At 43.1% G+C, this 15,011-nt stretch overlaps 4 protein-coding genes across 4 annotated transcripts; all 4 read right to left on the minus strand.

Annotated features, from left to right (window-relative positions):
- Positions 1-1,251: 1,251 nt before the first annotated feature.
- On the minus strand, positions 1,252-2,391 carry Osi20 (DUF1676 domain-containing protein Osi20). The gene is made up of 2 exons (XM_034323348.2): positions 1,708-2,391; positions 1,252-1,620 (listed from the first exon to the last, which is right to left on the minus strand). Exons 1-2 carry the CDS (start codon positions 2,261-2,263, stop codon positions 1,361-1,363), a joined length of 816 nt encoding a protein of 271 aa, XP_034179239.1. The 5' UTR covers positions 2,264-2,391; the 3' UTR covers positions 1,252-1,360.
- Positions 2,392-4,258: 1,867 nt separating this feature from the next.
- Positions 4,259-5,695, minus strand: Osi19 (DUF1676 domain-containing protein Osi19). The gene is made up of 2 exons (XM_034323350.2): positions 5,402-5,695; positions 4,259-5,222 (listed from the first exon to the last, which is right to left on the minus strand). Exons 1-2 carry the CDS (start codon positions 5,603-5,605, stop codon positions 4,674-4,676), a joined length of 753 nt encoding a protein of 250 aa, XP_034179241.2. The 5' UTR covers positions 5,606-5,695; the 3' UTR covers positions 4,259-4,673.
- Positions 5,696-7,716: 2,021 nt separating this feature from the next.
- Osi18 (DUF1676 domain-containing protein Osi18) lies at positions 7,717-8,732 on the minus strand. Its single transcript, XM_034323432.2, has 3 exons — positions 8,610-8,732; positions 8,176-8,537; positions 7,717-8,085 (listed from the first exon to the last, which is right to left on the minus strand). Exons 1-3 carry the CDS (start codon positions 8,711-8,713, stop codon positions 7,805-7,807), a joined length of 747 nt encoding a protein of 248 aa, XP_034179323.1. The 5' UTR covers positions 8,714-8,732; the 3' UTR covers positions 7,717-7,804.
- Positions 8,733-10,069: 1,337 nt separating this feature from the next.
- Osi17 (DUF1676 domain-containing protein Osi17) lies at positions 10,070-13,509 on the minus strand. The gene is made up of 4 exons (XM_034323270.2): positions 12,426-13,509; positions 12,124-12,356; positions 11,301-12,058; positions 10,070-10,573 (listed from the first exon to the last, which is right to left on the minus strand). Exons 1-4 carry the CDS (start codon positions 13,072-13,074, stop codon positions 10,435-10,437), a joined length of 1,779 nt encoding a protein of 592 aa, XP_034179161.2. The 5' UTR covers positions 13,075-13,509; the 3' UTR covers positions 10,070-10,434.
- Positions 13,510-15,011: the final 1,502 nt, after the last annotated feature.

A 15,011-nucleotide genomic window follows, 5' to 3' on the forward strand; every position in this document is an offset into this window, starting at 1 on the left:
GAATGATTTAGGGAGGAGGATTCGAATGTAATTGTGATTCTTCAGAGTGATCGCGAGTGTTCGATGATTGTAATATTGTGCGAATCGTGCAACGAAAGATGGGATTCAATGCACGATCGAGTACCGACAGGTAACACGCCTGTGATTCTTCAGGTGCTGAGCAAACGCCATCTTCAGCTAGTGTCCCGTAGCTCGTGAAGGTTACGAAAGGTGTCCTGGAATGAGTTACCAACCATGGAACAGGCTAAACTCTAGGCTATTCTGACTCCATTTAAAATTTCTTAACGTTCTCCACCTTATCGACTTATTAGAAATTTAATTAACCCTTTAGATTATAATAATTGCATCAATTTATGGTTCATCTAAGGTACTTTCTTAATTTGTAATTGCAATTAAGACACTCGTTGATCATCGAATAAATTCAATTCTTCAATTCTCTAATAAAATGTTACCCTTCTGTGTAATTATGTTTATTCCTTTCCAAATGATTTAGAAAACGAAAGTGTCTATTTGTAGCAAAAACGTGAAAGAATAAATTCCACCTGTTTATTTTTGAATTATGGCTGAATTGTGTAGGACAGGTAAAAGCAACCAGGTAGACGTCGTAGCAGGAGGTACGGCATACTTTCTGGCGCTTACGTTTTCGACGTGATCAGAATACTTCAATCGAAATTCGTAGAGAAAGTACTCGATAGTATGCTTTAACAATAGCATAGAAAATTTCGATACCGATGTGACCAATTTAATTTTCCAATTATAAAATAATTAACACTTAAAATATTTGTGCGTATTAACGAAAGTGATATTAATAAAACCAGGTTTTGTTATACAAATGCTTTTATTAACAAATGCGAGGGGGAGAATAAATAATCGTGTCGCGTGATTAATAAATAATCTGTGAACAACCATAAAAGGCACAACGTTATGGCGTTCGGTACGAGCAATCTTCAGCTTCGTGAATCGACTCTTCAATCGAGCCAAACATTCTTCTATCTATCCATCATAAAAATGGCCACTTTTACAAGATTGTACCCTTCGACGCGTACACGTGTGACACTGAACGATGAATTGAATAACTTCCATTCTTTCCTCGAGTCCTCGATTTAATCAATCAACGGACAGAATCGTATACTCGATCGATTTCTCGAGGAAAGAATACAAGTTTTTCTTTCGTTTCGAATGACGGATAATCGACAGTCTTCGATTGATCGATCATCGTATATGATTCAAGGTTATTTGGCGTGCGTCTCTTTGGTCTCTCGATCGTACAACAACGAACGATCGATCTCGTCGTTAAGAACATGAATTAATTTATAGATGAACCAGCGTCAGAAGCTACCGGAAGCTTCGTTCAGGGTGCCTAGTAGTTCGACGAACTGGCAGGATTCACCGACGAGGAGGAAGACGAAGAGGACGAACCGGAGGAGCTGTAAGAACTTGAACCGCTGTTGGGCGAGTAGTAAGAGTAGGCGAGATTCTGGGCTTCCACACCGTTGGTCGGCGTCCAGACGCGGGAATATGGTCCATTTCCGTCCCACGTGTTGGCCGGGTCGTAGCTCGACGTGGTCGAGGGCAAAGGTGGAGCTCCGTATGCCGGTGTAGCCGGTTCCATCGACATTCCTGCGAATATGAAGTTTCGTTGCTTTCACTTTTCTTTTCCACTTTTTAAAAGAGAAATGATAAGAATAGTTTCTTTTAAATACGTACCCATTGGCATCATCATGCCGCCCTTCTTGAAGAATTGCACGGCGATAAATCCAACGACGAGGAGGATCGCGAGTTTCGAGAGCACCAGAGCCTTCAATGCCTTCAATCCAATGATAGCCACGAAGATGGGCATCAAAGCCTTCAGTTTCAGCTTCAACAACAACAGGAAGGGTAACAGCAGCTTCTTCTTCAAGATTCCTCGAGCCTGACTGGTAGCCACTTCGTTTCCTTTAAATTCGACGTCCAAATCAGCAAAACTCCTGCTGGGTCTGTATTTCAAACTAGCGTCCACGAAGGGTAGATCGACTCCATAGTCGAAACTCTTCAGGTACTTGAAGGTCCTAGCGACGATCGCCTCGTCCACGGTATCTAAGGATCTGGCCTCGGTGCTGGTCCCAAGTTTCTCGTCCAAGTATCCGAGAACTTCGTGTTTCAGACAGGACACCCAAGAGTCCGCGGCGATACACTCGTTCAAGGATTTAGAGAGGAAGTCCTGGCTGGCCATGCAACTTCCTGCCATCAGCACTATGGCCGCTGTAGCTACGAACGTCCTCATCCTTTCGTTATCCTTGGTAAATCCTTCGGTTACAAGGCTGATTCTCACGATACCTGTCGCTTAATCGCGAAGCTTGAAACAATGAAAATAAAAAAAAATATCGATCGTCCACCCGTGCTTGTGCGAGCGAGCGATCGCCGATCGAACTGCGACTGACGGAGGAGTGGCCCGCCCCTTTTATTTAATTTGCCCCCCGCGAATCTATGTTATTCGGTCGCGCATGCCGGGAATCGACGATCGAAGGAAAATTATTCAAATTTCACTGGCACATAGACGGAACACGGGACTATCCTCTCCACCTTCCCTCTTCGCGAACGTGGAGGTATACGTGCGTGCACGCGTCACGACGCGTGTACAAGCGTGTACGTACGCGGAACGAGTGTCGGCCCGCGTCGCGTACCACGTACACGATGGCATGCGACGCCTGGGACGCACGGGAAACGGAACTTGCCCCGCGTTCATCGGCTTCGTGCTCTTACTTGGCCTTCCTTCTAACGCCCCGCTTATCTCTCGAGCCTTCTACGATTCCTCGTTTGGAGAACGGATAACCGTTCCGGTTGTAACGAACGGTGCGATTTTCTTGACCCTTTCATTAGGCCCAATATGGACAAACAGATGTTCAGTGGAGTTTCATTTTTTTAAGGTTGATATTTTAATTAAGAATATCACATTTGCTTCATTCATCACAGATCTGGTCACGGGATTATTTTAATCAAATGATTTTACAATAATCCATTGTTCCTCTTCAATTCATATCTCTATCCTGAATTTTACAGCTAAACAGTAAACTTTTTGTAAGTAGGTTCAGTATTTCCATGTTTATTAATATTTTTTGAAAATTCCCGAGTACTTTTTTATCAAATTTAATGTATATAGATGTTCAAACGGTAATTGCAATTTTTATACAAATGTCAATTTTCTAAATTTCATTTCGTAATTTGGTACTTTATATCGTTGGTTTAATACTGAAGGCATTCGAGAATTTGCTTTACTTTTGAATAATTAATCCAACTCATACTGTAACGTTGATAACCGGTGACCGCCAGAGTAGTCGATGTGTTAATCTTCGGAACCACCCTGGTTCGTATTTACTTAATCTCGGGTCGTAAATTTTCAATTGCTGTAATCTCGTAATACAACATTACACTAGCTCACAGGAGAATTACAGCCCCCTAGGAACAGGCCAATAAATTCTACGTTCTTTTTGTATCCTCAGCATTCACAGATAAAAAGGACGTACGAACGTTTCAGATTAAATGGCGTCTGTAATTCATGCAATGTAAAAATAGAAACGAAAGTGTTTGAGGAAGGGGGAATGTAAACTGCAGGAAGGTTACGCGACTGGATTTTCATTTCATAGGAATATGCATAAAACAAAGCGGTATTGCCAGGTCGCGTGAAGCAGCCAGTCGCGTCTGATCATTATCGGGTATAATCTCCTTGCAAAACCGGACTCACGTTAAAGAACTTAGATACCCAAGTGAGAATTTCACGGTTTGGTCTTTCGCGCAATTATAGGGTGGCAAGGACAGATCGTTTCAATTAAAGAGGCAGATGCGCGATGTTAAGCGTTACCATATATTTCGTTAATCCGCGAAATAATCAACAGCTTTAATGGGCCGCTTACGTGTTACAGAATGCACGATAAACGTCCTGGATTAGAATCATGGTTAATAGAGCAACCATTTGTAAAACATTACAGTAACAATTTTAATAGAATATATGTAGGTATATGGTACTAATGTCTGAAGTTATGGTTTAAGAAATGGTAATTTCAAACGTCAACACGATCGTAATTTGATGCGAAGTATAGTTTATTTAAATTCTCCTTTCAAACTTTCTTCGATTACTTTCGAATTGAAAAAGAGGATTAGATTTGATGAGGACTTTTAGGTACATATATCACACATAATTTTTGCTATCATTTTGTAATTTATTTTTTTTAGTGGGTAGCATAATTATAAAGTTAGGAGATAATTATAAATTTGGAACGGGGTTGCCTCTTCGTAATTCCAGCATCCAAATTTTTATTCCTCTTCACCCTATATTAATTTTACCATATTCGAATACTTTGAAGTTTTTCAGCGTGCAGTACAGAAACGTGAAGTTCTCTTTTTAAATAGAAAAGGAAAGATAAAGTTATTAAAATTATCCTATGAAATATGCATCAAAGTGTTAAGTTTTCTCTTATACTTTTTATCATATCTAATGGATCGAAGCTCGTTAAATTCCATTTTTATCCACCTGAAATTGATTATCGTTCGATTATTATCATCGACTATGCATCGTGACAAATGAGATTGTTCATAAATATGTGTTGCAAGAATAATTTATTAAATAAAGCGTACAGAGGAGAGAAGGAAGACAGGTATTTTACAAAAGTCGCGAACGAGACGCACGAACGAACGCTTTACGACTGCGCGTGTCCGGCATACGCGAGTTCCTGAGCGGAATATTGAGATGGTTGAGCCTCGTCCTGGAAGGACCTGTACTGAGCCTGATACTCCCATGGTCCATGGGCGGCAAGAGGGGCGCCGTGTCCGTCGGCAGCTATTTTCTTGCACAACTGGAAGATCGCCATTCCGACGGAGACGATGAAGCTGAAGAACGACAGTTGCAGAGCGTTCCAGGCTTTCAAACCGAGGACACCGATGGCTAAGGGTATCAGAGTCATAGCCTTGAGGAGGACGAACACCAGGATCGGGATGACGACTTTCTTCAGCTTCGATTTGCGAGCCTCTTCGACGGCACGACCCTGGCCGAACTTCACGTCGAAGGTGAGCTGATCGTCGTCGATGTTCCTGGCGCTCACCTTCACGGTGGAGTCCATCGGCAGCTTGAAGGTCACATCGTGAGAGGACAGATAGGTCTGAACGTTGTCCAGTAAGGAAGCTTCGCTACGACCGGTCACCTCTTCGACAGGGTACGAGTTGCGAGTTACTTCCACCGTTTCTGAGACCTGTGTACAAAAAGGAAAGTTTAGCTTCACGAATTCGCTCTCAATAACTTTCAAACGAGAACCATCGAGGGGAGTAGCGATGGTAAAAACCACGGAGGAAAATGGAACGGTGTCACTTTTCAAGAGGACTTGCGTAATCATCAGGCTTGGAGGTCGTGTTTACGATCGCCATCACTTGCCTTGAAGCTGTCTTTGCGGAAGATCTGGTCGAGTAGATTCAGAACCTTGAACTTCATGCAGGACACTTCGTCGTTCTTCTGGGAACACTCGATTTTCGTCTGGTCCACCATTTGGTCCATGCTGCTACCCTTCCAAAGGTCGTTCTTCGCCGGCTGGGCGGCCGCCAGGGCTAATATGGCGCACAACACGTACAGCTTCATCATTCTAGCGGAGAAAACGTCGGCTCGTGGTATACACCCTGAAGAAAAGGCTGTTGCGCGTCTCGTACTCGAGAACGATCGTTGGGAATGACAATGGTACGACGACTGATGCCAATGGGTTGGGCATCAGGCTATTTATACGAAGCCCCCATCGTTCTTGTTCGTTGGACGTCCGAGTAGCGGAGCACCCGAACACATACCGCCCCCACTTCCATCCGGCCACGAATTTTCTTTTCGTTCAGTATGGTGTTCGATTATCGAGGCCTCGACACGATCGTGACGGGACTACGTGAACGATCCCTGGATCAGCAAAGTCGAAAGAAAGCTTTTCTGCGACGCATGACACGCCGATGTCGGCCGATCCGGCTGTGGGTCGCGTGCTTCGCTCACGAAACGCGATCGTGCTTTGATATTAATAAGCGACCGTTTGCTTTCTACCAGGAAACACGAGACTCTTTTGATATCGAAAGGGAACATTGAAATTATACGTATTTCAATGGTGTACCACTTTGATAGGGGAGAATTTTGGATGACGATTTTAGGGGGAGGAAAAACAGGTTTCTACACTTGTGACATTATGTCTTTGATAAACAAATGAAGGAAAATTAGTAAAATCTTTTCATAACATTTGTAGATATGTTCGATATTAAAATATGAAGAATGACACGAATTTTTAATAATGATCTGATAATTTATTATTGATATTTTCTGAAGAGGATAGGGGATGATTTACTGCAACTTTGAAAGACCAGAAGACAATGAATTCTTTTTTTTGAAAAACACCTTTCATCTTTCATTACAAATCATTGAAAGAAATCGATTCCTTGGAATTAGTTCGAAATTCCTTTTAGGGACTGGGCTCTCCTAAATTCCTCAAGAAGAATTCATGATAGGTATATGCATTCCAAAGTGAACAAAATATCATTCATTTCATTAACCTCGATCATGTGTCGATGAAACAATCAGATCACGCAATAAACGGACCGAAACTTTCGAATATTCGGCCCGCTATCCGCGCAGCATCGGTTGTAGGGTAGAAAAGCGGAAGTTGCGCGCGCGAGTAAGAGTAGAAGACCCTTCATCCTTGGCACCAATGGCATCGTAACATTGGCATTGAATCCATCGTTCATTCATGCCACGAACTCGACACTTTCCACACGTCTTCCACGCGTTAATACTAACACCGATCCCCACCCTTAGCCTTTGATCACGTTAATTTCATTAGACGAGCTTGGAATTTCCCATTGCTATTCATTAGTGTAATGTCTTAATCATAAAAATTAAAAAGAAAGAAGTGTCCATTGAAAATCCTAGATTTTGAGCTTCAAATTTTTATTGAACGTCTAAGCTTTGGATGATAAATCTTTTAGTAAATTTTTTAATTAATAACTACGTTATATTTTACTATTGTGTTCTTAATAACGCACAAAGTAGAATTACTAAGTTATTTATACAAATATTTCTCCGTTTGAAATTAATTATTCAAAGTCGCGTAAATGTAACTGAAGTTTTAAGAGGGTAATTTCACCCTCTGGCGACTCCGATTAAGTCGCGTGCGCTGTTCGAGCCGAGACTCAGGGGATTCCTTTAATCCCATCAGAAATGCGCGTTGCGTGCGAGTTTCTCGTGCGAGAATGTACGCGTGGGGTTGCGAGGAGACACTTTTGTCCGCTTTGCCCGACTTCCTCCGGCTCGTCACAAAGAAACGGTAATTGGAATATTGGGTCGAGTTAGCATAAGCATTCAGGCCGTTGTAACGTCCATCGTTGTCGCCTTTCCGATCGACAGCACCTGTTTTCCTTTATCGCTTTTCCAAAATATCGTTAACTGCATTTTTCTTGCCATTCCATTTTCGTTGGATTTCCACAACCGTATAAATCGAATAAAATCGAAACGCATAACGCTGACAAATCTTTCAATAATTAAATTATCATCTACTTTTACTTCTTCTCCTCTAATGAACCCGATATGTTGTCTTCCCGATACTTGACTTACAAAAACAACCATAGAATTCTTAAATAATCGACAACTTTCACGATGAACAAATAATAAAATCGAAAGTGACTGGGGTGTTTCAGGGTGACAGTGACAGACAAGGTTTGATGAGACCATGTAAAAGATTTTATTATAAATAAGTCAGAGTCGCGCGAATAAATATTAAATAGAAAGATCTAGGGGAGGAAGTCGAGTCTTCGTGTCAGCCTATTTCCTGTACGCCCTGTAGGGACCATGCGCCGCGGTGTCCCAGTGAGGAGGATGTTCCACTGGAGGGTGTCCGTAGTGTACGACCTCGTAGGCGACTTTGGGTTTGGTCAGCTTGAAGATCATCATCGCTCCGCTGAGGACCATGGAGAGGAGACCCAGAGTGAGTGCTTTCCAAGTCTTCAAGGCTATCAGGGCAAGAGCTAGTGGCACTAGGGCGGTAGCCTTGAACTTCAGACCCAACAGGAACGGTATCATGACCTTCTTGACGAATCCACGGCCTACGAAAGCGATTTTAATTAATTATTACAATTTCCTCTAAACGAATGTCTTCGACATTCCGAAAGATTTTAATAAATAAACTTTGCTACCTTGACCGTTTGAAGAGTCCGACAGAGGGACAGTCAGGCTTCTAGGCATGCTGTCGACCAAGGATCGGGGCACAATGTTGGATCCTGCGATAGCTTCTGGTAGCTTAGCCTCTAATTGATGGCTCGACAGGTACGCGTCCAGTTTCTCCAGCATCAAAGACCTCAGAAGTTCTTTCCTAGCTGGATCCACAGAGTCATAGTGCGAAGGATAGTATTCCTCGCTGCTCTCTTCAGGAAAGTCCCTCGATTTGACTACAGCCAAATCGTCGGTGATCGCGAGTCTGTCTTGTTTCACTGCGTTGCTCAGGTAAGCCAGAACCTTTGGTTTCACGCAGGACAACATCGCTTCGTTGTCTATGCATCTGCAAGATAGATGATCGTTGATATAGTATGGTTATTAAAATTATAATTTCTTTCGTTGTTCACACGCTCACCTGTAATAAATGCTACGAAGGGCCTCGGCTGTGGTCTCCGTCCTTTCCGAGGACGCAAGGGCAGCCAGAAGGGCAACGGACGCGACGATCGTAAGAAACTTCATGACGGTTACCACCGATTTGCGAGGCTAAACACCGAATGCCGGTTCGAACGAAGACAACGCGGTTTTATAGCCGATGGAAGCCACGTACGGTCGATGAATTTTGATCAGGGACGTGTGGCCGATTGAAAGGAAAGAAGAAAGCCTCATTATCTAGGGTGACGATGTTTTCACGGCTCCCGTGCTTGGTCCCCGTGGGACGATTTTGGTTTCGATATCCATTTCTTCCCTCCGTTTCCGGTTCTGGACGTGGTCTCCTATCGCGTAGCTGAGATTCCTCGTCAATTGCTTTCGCGACCATCGACGATGAAGCTCGGAAATTCGATTCGAAGCTTCGGAACGCTATCTTTCAGGGAAAAGACGGGTCGAGCAGAAGAAATCTAACGACGGTAAGGTGAAATCGCTCGAGCTTTGATCGTGAGAAGAGAATAGATGAAAGTAAAAACGTTTTATGAAGAGGGAACAATCAGCATAATTGGAAACTGGTTAGAAAGTGATTTTATATGGAAATTTAAGCCACGCTTGCGTAAGCTTTTGATTCAACAGGTGCTGCACACCCTGTTTTATTAATTATATTAAGGTGGATTGCTTTCGTTAAGAAAATTAAAAAGTCGAGATAGTATGCTAAATCTTTTTATTGCAAAATAATAAGATAATAATTTGTGAGGTACGCTATTCGATAGAAAACGAGAAAGATGAAACTTAATTTATCATTTTGTTTAGGGAATATAAAATATAACACTGGTAGATTTTCTTTTTACAGAATTTATTACGAACAAAACAATAGGATACATTGAAACTTCGAGGTAGCATGATCGAAGCATCCTTACACTTTGTACAGTACATAATTTACTTTTTATACATCATTAAAATTTTAATAAATACAATAAATAACTGGGTATGGCACCCGAGAACGTAACAATAAACAATCGTGTTTAGAAACAAGCACACCCTTATATCTATTATTAGGAATTCTTTTTTTCAAAATTCCATACCTTCAACATAATAATTTACAGGATAGTAGTTACAAGCTCACCCATGTATACACCTTAATTATTATTCTTTTCTAATTACATACGATACATGAATCCCAAATAAATTAATACAGAAATCATATTTGTATATTTCTGACAAGGTGTCAATAGCGTTTGACACTTCATCAGAAAAGAAAGGAATTTATTCTTCCAATAAGAATCTCTAAATTCAATCAAGCTGAACAACAGCTCAGTTTTAATTTACTAACGGAAAAGTAATTGAGACTTTATCGATTATAATTTCCAATCATCTATCTACATCCCTAAACAAAATATGCTTAATTAAATCGAAGAGAAAGTTTCTTCTTTCTCATTCGATTTAATATTACCACGAGTGCAAACGCTGAAGTTCTCGAGGAACGAGAAAAACGTTTTACCAATTCTAGCGATAAAACGTTCTCGGAAAATTCTCGTCGCAGTGCAAAACATGTAATTACATTAAATACGACAAGTGGCATCCTTTGACCAAAAGAATGCACCCGTCCTCGTGTTCCAAGCAGAACTTGCGCACTCGTGGTGCCCTAAATTGACCGCGCGATTGCTTAGCGGAATCAACCGGTCGCGTTCGCGCCGGAGACTTCAACGCCCGGACAGGAGACTTCAATGCTCGCGCTTGAGATTTGAATGCGTGGTTTGCGCGTACTGGTATTCGGTGATCCTTAAAATTGGAAAGAAAAATCCCCGTTAGGTTTACTCGGTATTTATGTGGCACGGATAGGTTCTTAAGCAGTCTCCACCGTCTTGACCCAATCTGGCCGCGTTCAGATATCTGTGAAATTTCTGGCTAGACGGGCTTTCGGTTCCTGTTCGTTTCAACTCCTGCGGGTCTCTGCAATGAAGAGAAATATAATAAATTAATAACAAATTCTACACACATAGATATCTTTATTTAGCTATCTATAATTTATGAAAAGGTAAATCTTAATACGATTCACGGGTCAGCGTATTCGTTCGACAAACATTTGTGTTACTTTCGCCATTTAGCAAGTGGAGACTCGCTAACAGGATGATTAGTTTAGTTAGAGAGCAGCACAAGCATTACGCACTTCCTACCGGAACTAATAACTCCGTGTTTCTGGTCGGAAGAATATCTCCACCTGCGCTTGGTATGGTATTGTTTGTTGCTTGGCAATGACCGTGAACAGCGTTCGATATAAAGAACGTAACGAGAAAAAGAGACAGGTTTGTGAAACGTGATTCGATGTTCGAGCGATTTGGAACGGTGGCCACCTTTCTCTTCGGTGATCGACGCCTGTGCCGATCGAAATTCGAACGCGGATAAACGTATAATTACTTGGCCCGATTTATCGGTCAGTGCGAAATTTTAGGCACATTCCTATAGAATTTGGAAATTTTTAAATTATGATAATTTTAAATCACAGCGTCTACAGAAGAAATCTATCTTTGTAATACTAATCCATATACTATTCAAACTAATAGAAATATCTCAACCATCCGTCCTCGAAATCTTGAACCGACTTCCGTTTATTCTCATAACCAACTTCCCGACGGAGAGATCAACGTTCTAATCACATACTTCAACATTGCCTCCTTACCTGGAGAGTTCGTTGGAAACGAGATTACTGTGTGGCGAGTAAACAGTCGGGTTCTTGTACATGCTGCACACCAGCCTCTCCTTGCACGGCTCGTCGTTGAATCTCAATTGCCTAAAGATCTCCTCGAGTCTACCAACAATTGGCCCGTAAAATTCATCGTCGTAACCTTGTCTCTGTCTAACGACAGGTACCTTCGTCTCCGTTTGCGAATTCTTCGGAGACACCTGTCGCACATTTTGCGCTCCCATCACGGTGTAAGGAGGTTTCACGTTCGTAGCTGTCGGCAACATCGTTGACGGTAAATTGGCAGGGTTTAAAGGAACGTTCACAACGGGAGCTACGTGCTGTTGTTGGACAACCGTTCGACGATTGTCAGCATAGGCCGAGTAGGCTAAATTGTGAGCCGACACAGGGGGACGTTTTTCTTGATAAGGAGGCGCAACTGGTTGAGCGTTTGGCGCGTATTGCGGCACACCGTACGTTCCTGGGTACACGGGTCCTGGAAAAGGTGCTGGAAGTACTCCTGGAACTCGGCCAGGAATGCTGGCTGCAGCTACGGGTTCGGTATGTTGGTCGTAAGGCTCTTCGTACGGTTCGATGCCCCACTCTTTCAGCTCTTCCATGTCTTTTCGGTATTGAATATGAGGATGAGCGTAGTCGTAACCATCGAACTCCTCTTCGTCGCGATGATGATGATGATGGTTGTAGTAAGTTGGAACTGGTACCGGAACTGGAACGTGGTGATGATGATGCGCTATCTGAAATAGAATAACGTTAGAAGATAATATTTGGTACAATGATTATGTTTAGCATCGACATTTACCTGATGATGATGGTGATGATATTTTGTGGACTGCGTGGTGTAATAACTCGAGCACAGTTTGAAAATGTGCGCGAACGCGGGTATGAAGAAAAGTAACAGCTTCAGGAAAAGCTTCTTAGCTGTGCCCACGCCGAACAGGAATGGTATCACGAACATGAATTTCACTTTTATCAGCTTGATGATGAGCAGCAGCGCCAGCAAGCTCGTCAGCAACTTATTCTGAATAAATTTTTCTGAAATAAGGAAATTGTTAGTTAATTTTATAAAGATTCTCTTCGATTCTCCTCTTCGCTATAACCTACTGATTTTCTTGAAGAAAATCCTCCCCTCGCTTTGTAAACGCTGTTGACCGAAATCCAGCCTTACTAAGGCCCCGTTTTCATCCACTTCGCGAGGACTGATTTTGATCGCAGCACCCTCGAAGAAGAAATCCGGCAATCGAATCTCGTAATCTCTGGTAGCAAGAAATTTCACGGCTCTTTTCCGCAAAGCATCGGTCACTTCCTCCAAAGGTGTCCGTTCCTCCTCGAATTGTCGACCCGTTTCCTCTCCCTCTGTTCCTTCACTTTCCGCTTCGTTCGAGCAGTGATCATTGCTAGATCCTCCGACTAGGTTCTCGTCCAGCGAGTCCTGCTCCTCCTTTTTCCGACACGTTCCATAATCGAGACTGTTTTTCGTCAGCGTCAGCCCCTCGAACACGGTCACGTTATCTCGTTCCACGAAAACGTTGTCCAGATACGAGTAAGCGTTTTTCTGTATACACGAGAACGTTACTGATCGGTCACAGTCTCTAAGCAATCCGTTCCACAGCTCGTTACCGGTCTCGTTCGCCAGCAGACCGTCCAGCTTAAAGATTCTCGTGTAAGCTTTCAAGTTTTTGAAACTGAAGAACTGCGAATGAACGCGTGCCACGCATAAACACGCGGCGATTAACAGCGTCCTTGAATACATCTCAGTTCGACGAAGATTTGTTCACAGTGTCACGAATTGTCCTATTTTTCTCACCAACACGATTGAAAAACTCGCCAAGTACCTCTATGTAAATCAAAGAAATGCAACTTAGTTGCACTTTTGATTTCTTCAAAGCAACCCACGTGCACCTTTTATTGCATCCGTTGTCCCCTCCACTAGGTTCGACCTGGTTAACGATTTCTGTCCTCGATGGATCAGCCTCTTTTCGACTTCAATGTTCTAGCTCCTCGATTTCGCCGAGTTTCCACGCCTCGCGCAATCCCGATCGATCTCTTCTACGTATGTCCATGTCACCTGGTCCTCATGCCTCGTCCTTATCCTCTTCGACCACTGTCTCTTCCCTCTCGCGAGACGCGCTCCGCTCGATCTCCGGCTTAAAACTAACCACGAGCTTCCCGGCTCTCGGTTACGATTCACCTGAGCGTCAAGTGTGTCAAAGGCCCTCCTACTCCGTCCACGGGTACGCCGAGGAAGGTCATTATCGTCTCCTCTCTGGCTGCAACCAGCCAAGCTTCGGGTTATGCTCGCTCGCGTGGTCAAAGGCGTAGCCGGCCCAATGGACGTTCAAGATTTCGTATGCAACGCGACCCTACCTTTGCCCGGCCACGATTTGCCTTCGCTCCAGGTGAAAGCCGATGGAAAAGCTGCCAACCGTGTTCTTTTTCATGCTTAAAGCGTGCGAGCTACCGTGTCTACACTATTCCAAGTTGTTTTAATGTAATGGGGTTTTCGTGTTTACGTCGTCGAAAGTGTTTGACGACTACAGTCTTCGAAGTTGCTGGTCTTCACAAAAGTCCGTTCGATTTGATTTAAACTTCAGGTCTTCTATTGGAAACGCGACACCGTTAAGAAAACGTTGATTGTAACTGTCCAGCAGAACTGTATTCAAACGATTTCCCGGTGAAACTGCGAATCGGATGGACCGTTGCACCGTCTACGCGGGTTCAGACCGGTCTGATGCGATCTCGCAAGTGATCCAGTTCGATTATCGTTCGATTGTCGACGTCTAGGAATGCTGGCGGGGATGGTGGAGAAAAACGGTGATCGTGGACTTTCGACGAAGCGGGCGACTCGATTTCCGAATCAACGATAAACGATGACAAACAACAAAAAAGTGGAACGCGAGAGTGAAATCTAGAACGTACCGCGAAAAACGACGCACGGGAGGTGGTTCGATGCGGAAGATCTACGCGAGGAATATTAAGCAGGTTCATTCGTGCTCGTAACTTTTCGTATCGGCTTGAAGCTTGTAATGAGATATTTATTACTCACTATCTCGTTTCATTCTTTGGTTCATTTCAAAGTTACACATTCAGGTCTTATTTTTGATTAAAAGAAGATGTACCAGCCACTGTGATAAGCGTTGTTCTGATACAAATTCTCGAATAACTCCGCCTCGAGAGAGGTTTTCACTAACAGATCGTCGGTGAAGGTGTTCCCATTATCCGGACTGGAGGCTCAAACGTGTTACACCAGCAACCTACATTCGACAAAAACGAACGATAAAGCTGTTGTTATCATGGCTCTCCGCCTACGATAATGTTCTTGATTCAGAGTTGAGTCTTGAGTCTTGATTCAGAGTTTTCCTGAACGATATTACAATGACGTGCCGCTCCGAACATCCGTAACACCTGGACGAAGTAGATTATTAATAATTACGAACTGTGTTTCCTCGTGTCGTTTCTCGGCTTGGAGAAAGCTTTAATGTGCCGTTCCGCGTGTATATTGATACCAAAGATATAGATGATCAAGAAATTAGCTGAAGACTTTGCAAAACTGGCAAAGAACAGTTCCTATGGATACCAAGAACCCGTCCGGAGAGCACGGGACTTAGGCTCTGTTCCCTCTGTCTTTAGTGGAAACTTAGAATTTTGGCCTTCAATACCATTAGATGGATCAAATTTGGACTTTGAAAC

Source organism: Osmia lignaria, chromosome 11, assembly GCF_051020975.1.
Source record: "Osmia lignaria lignaria isolate PbOS001 chromosome 11, iyOsmLign1, whole genome shotgun sequence".
Taxonomy (NCBI): Eukaryota; Metazoa; Arthropoda; class Insecta; order Hymenoptera; family Megachilidae; genus Osmia; species Osmia lignaria.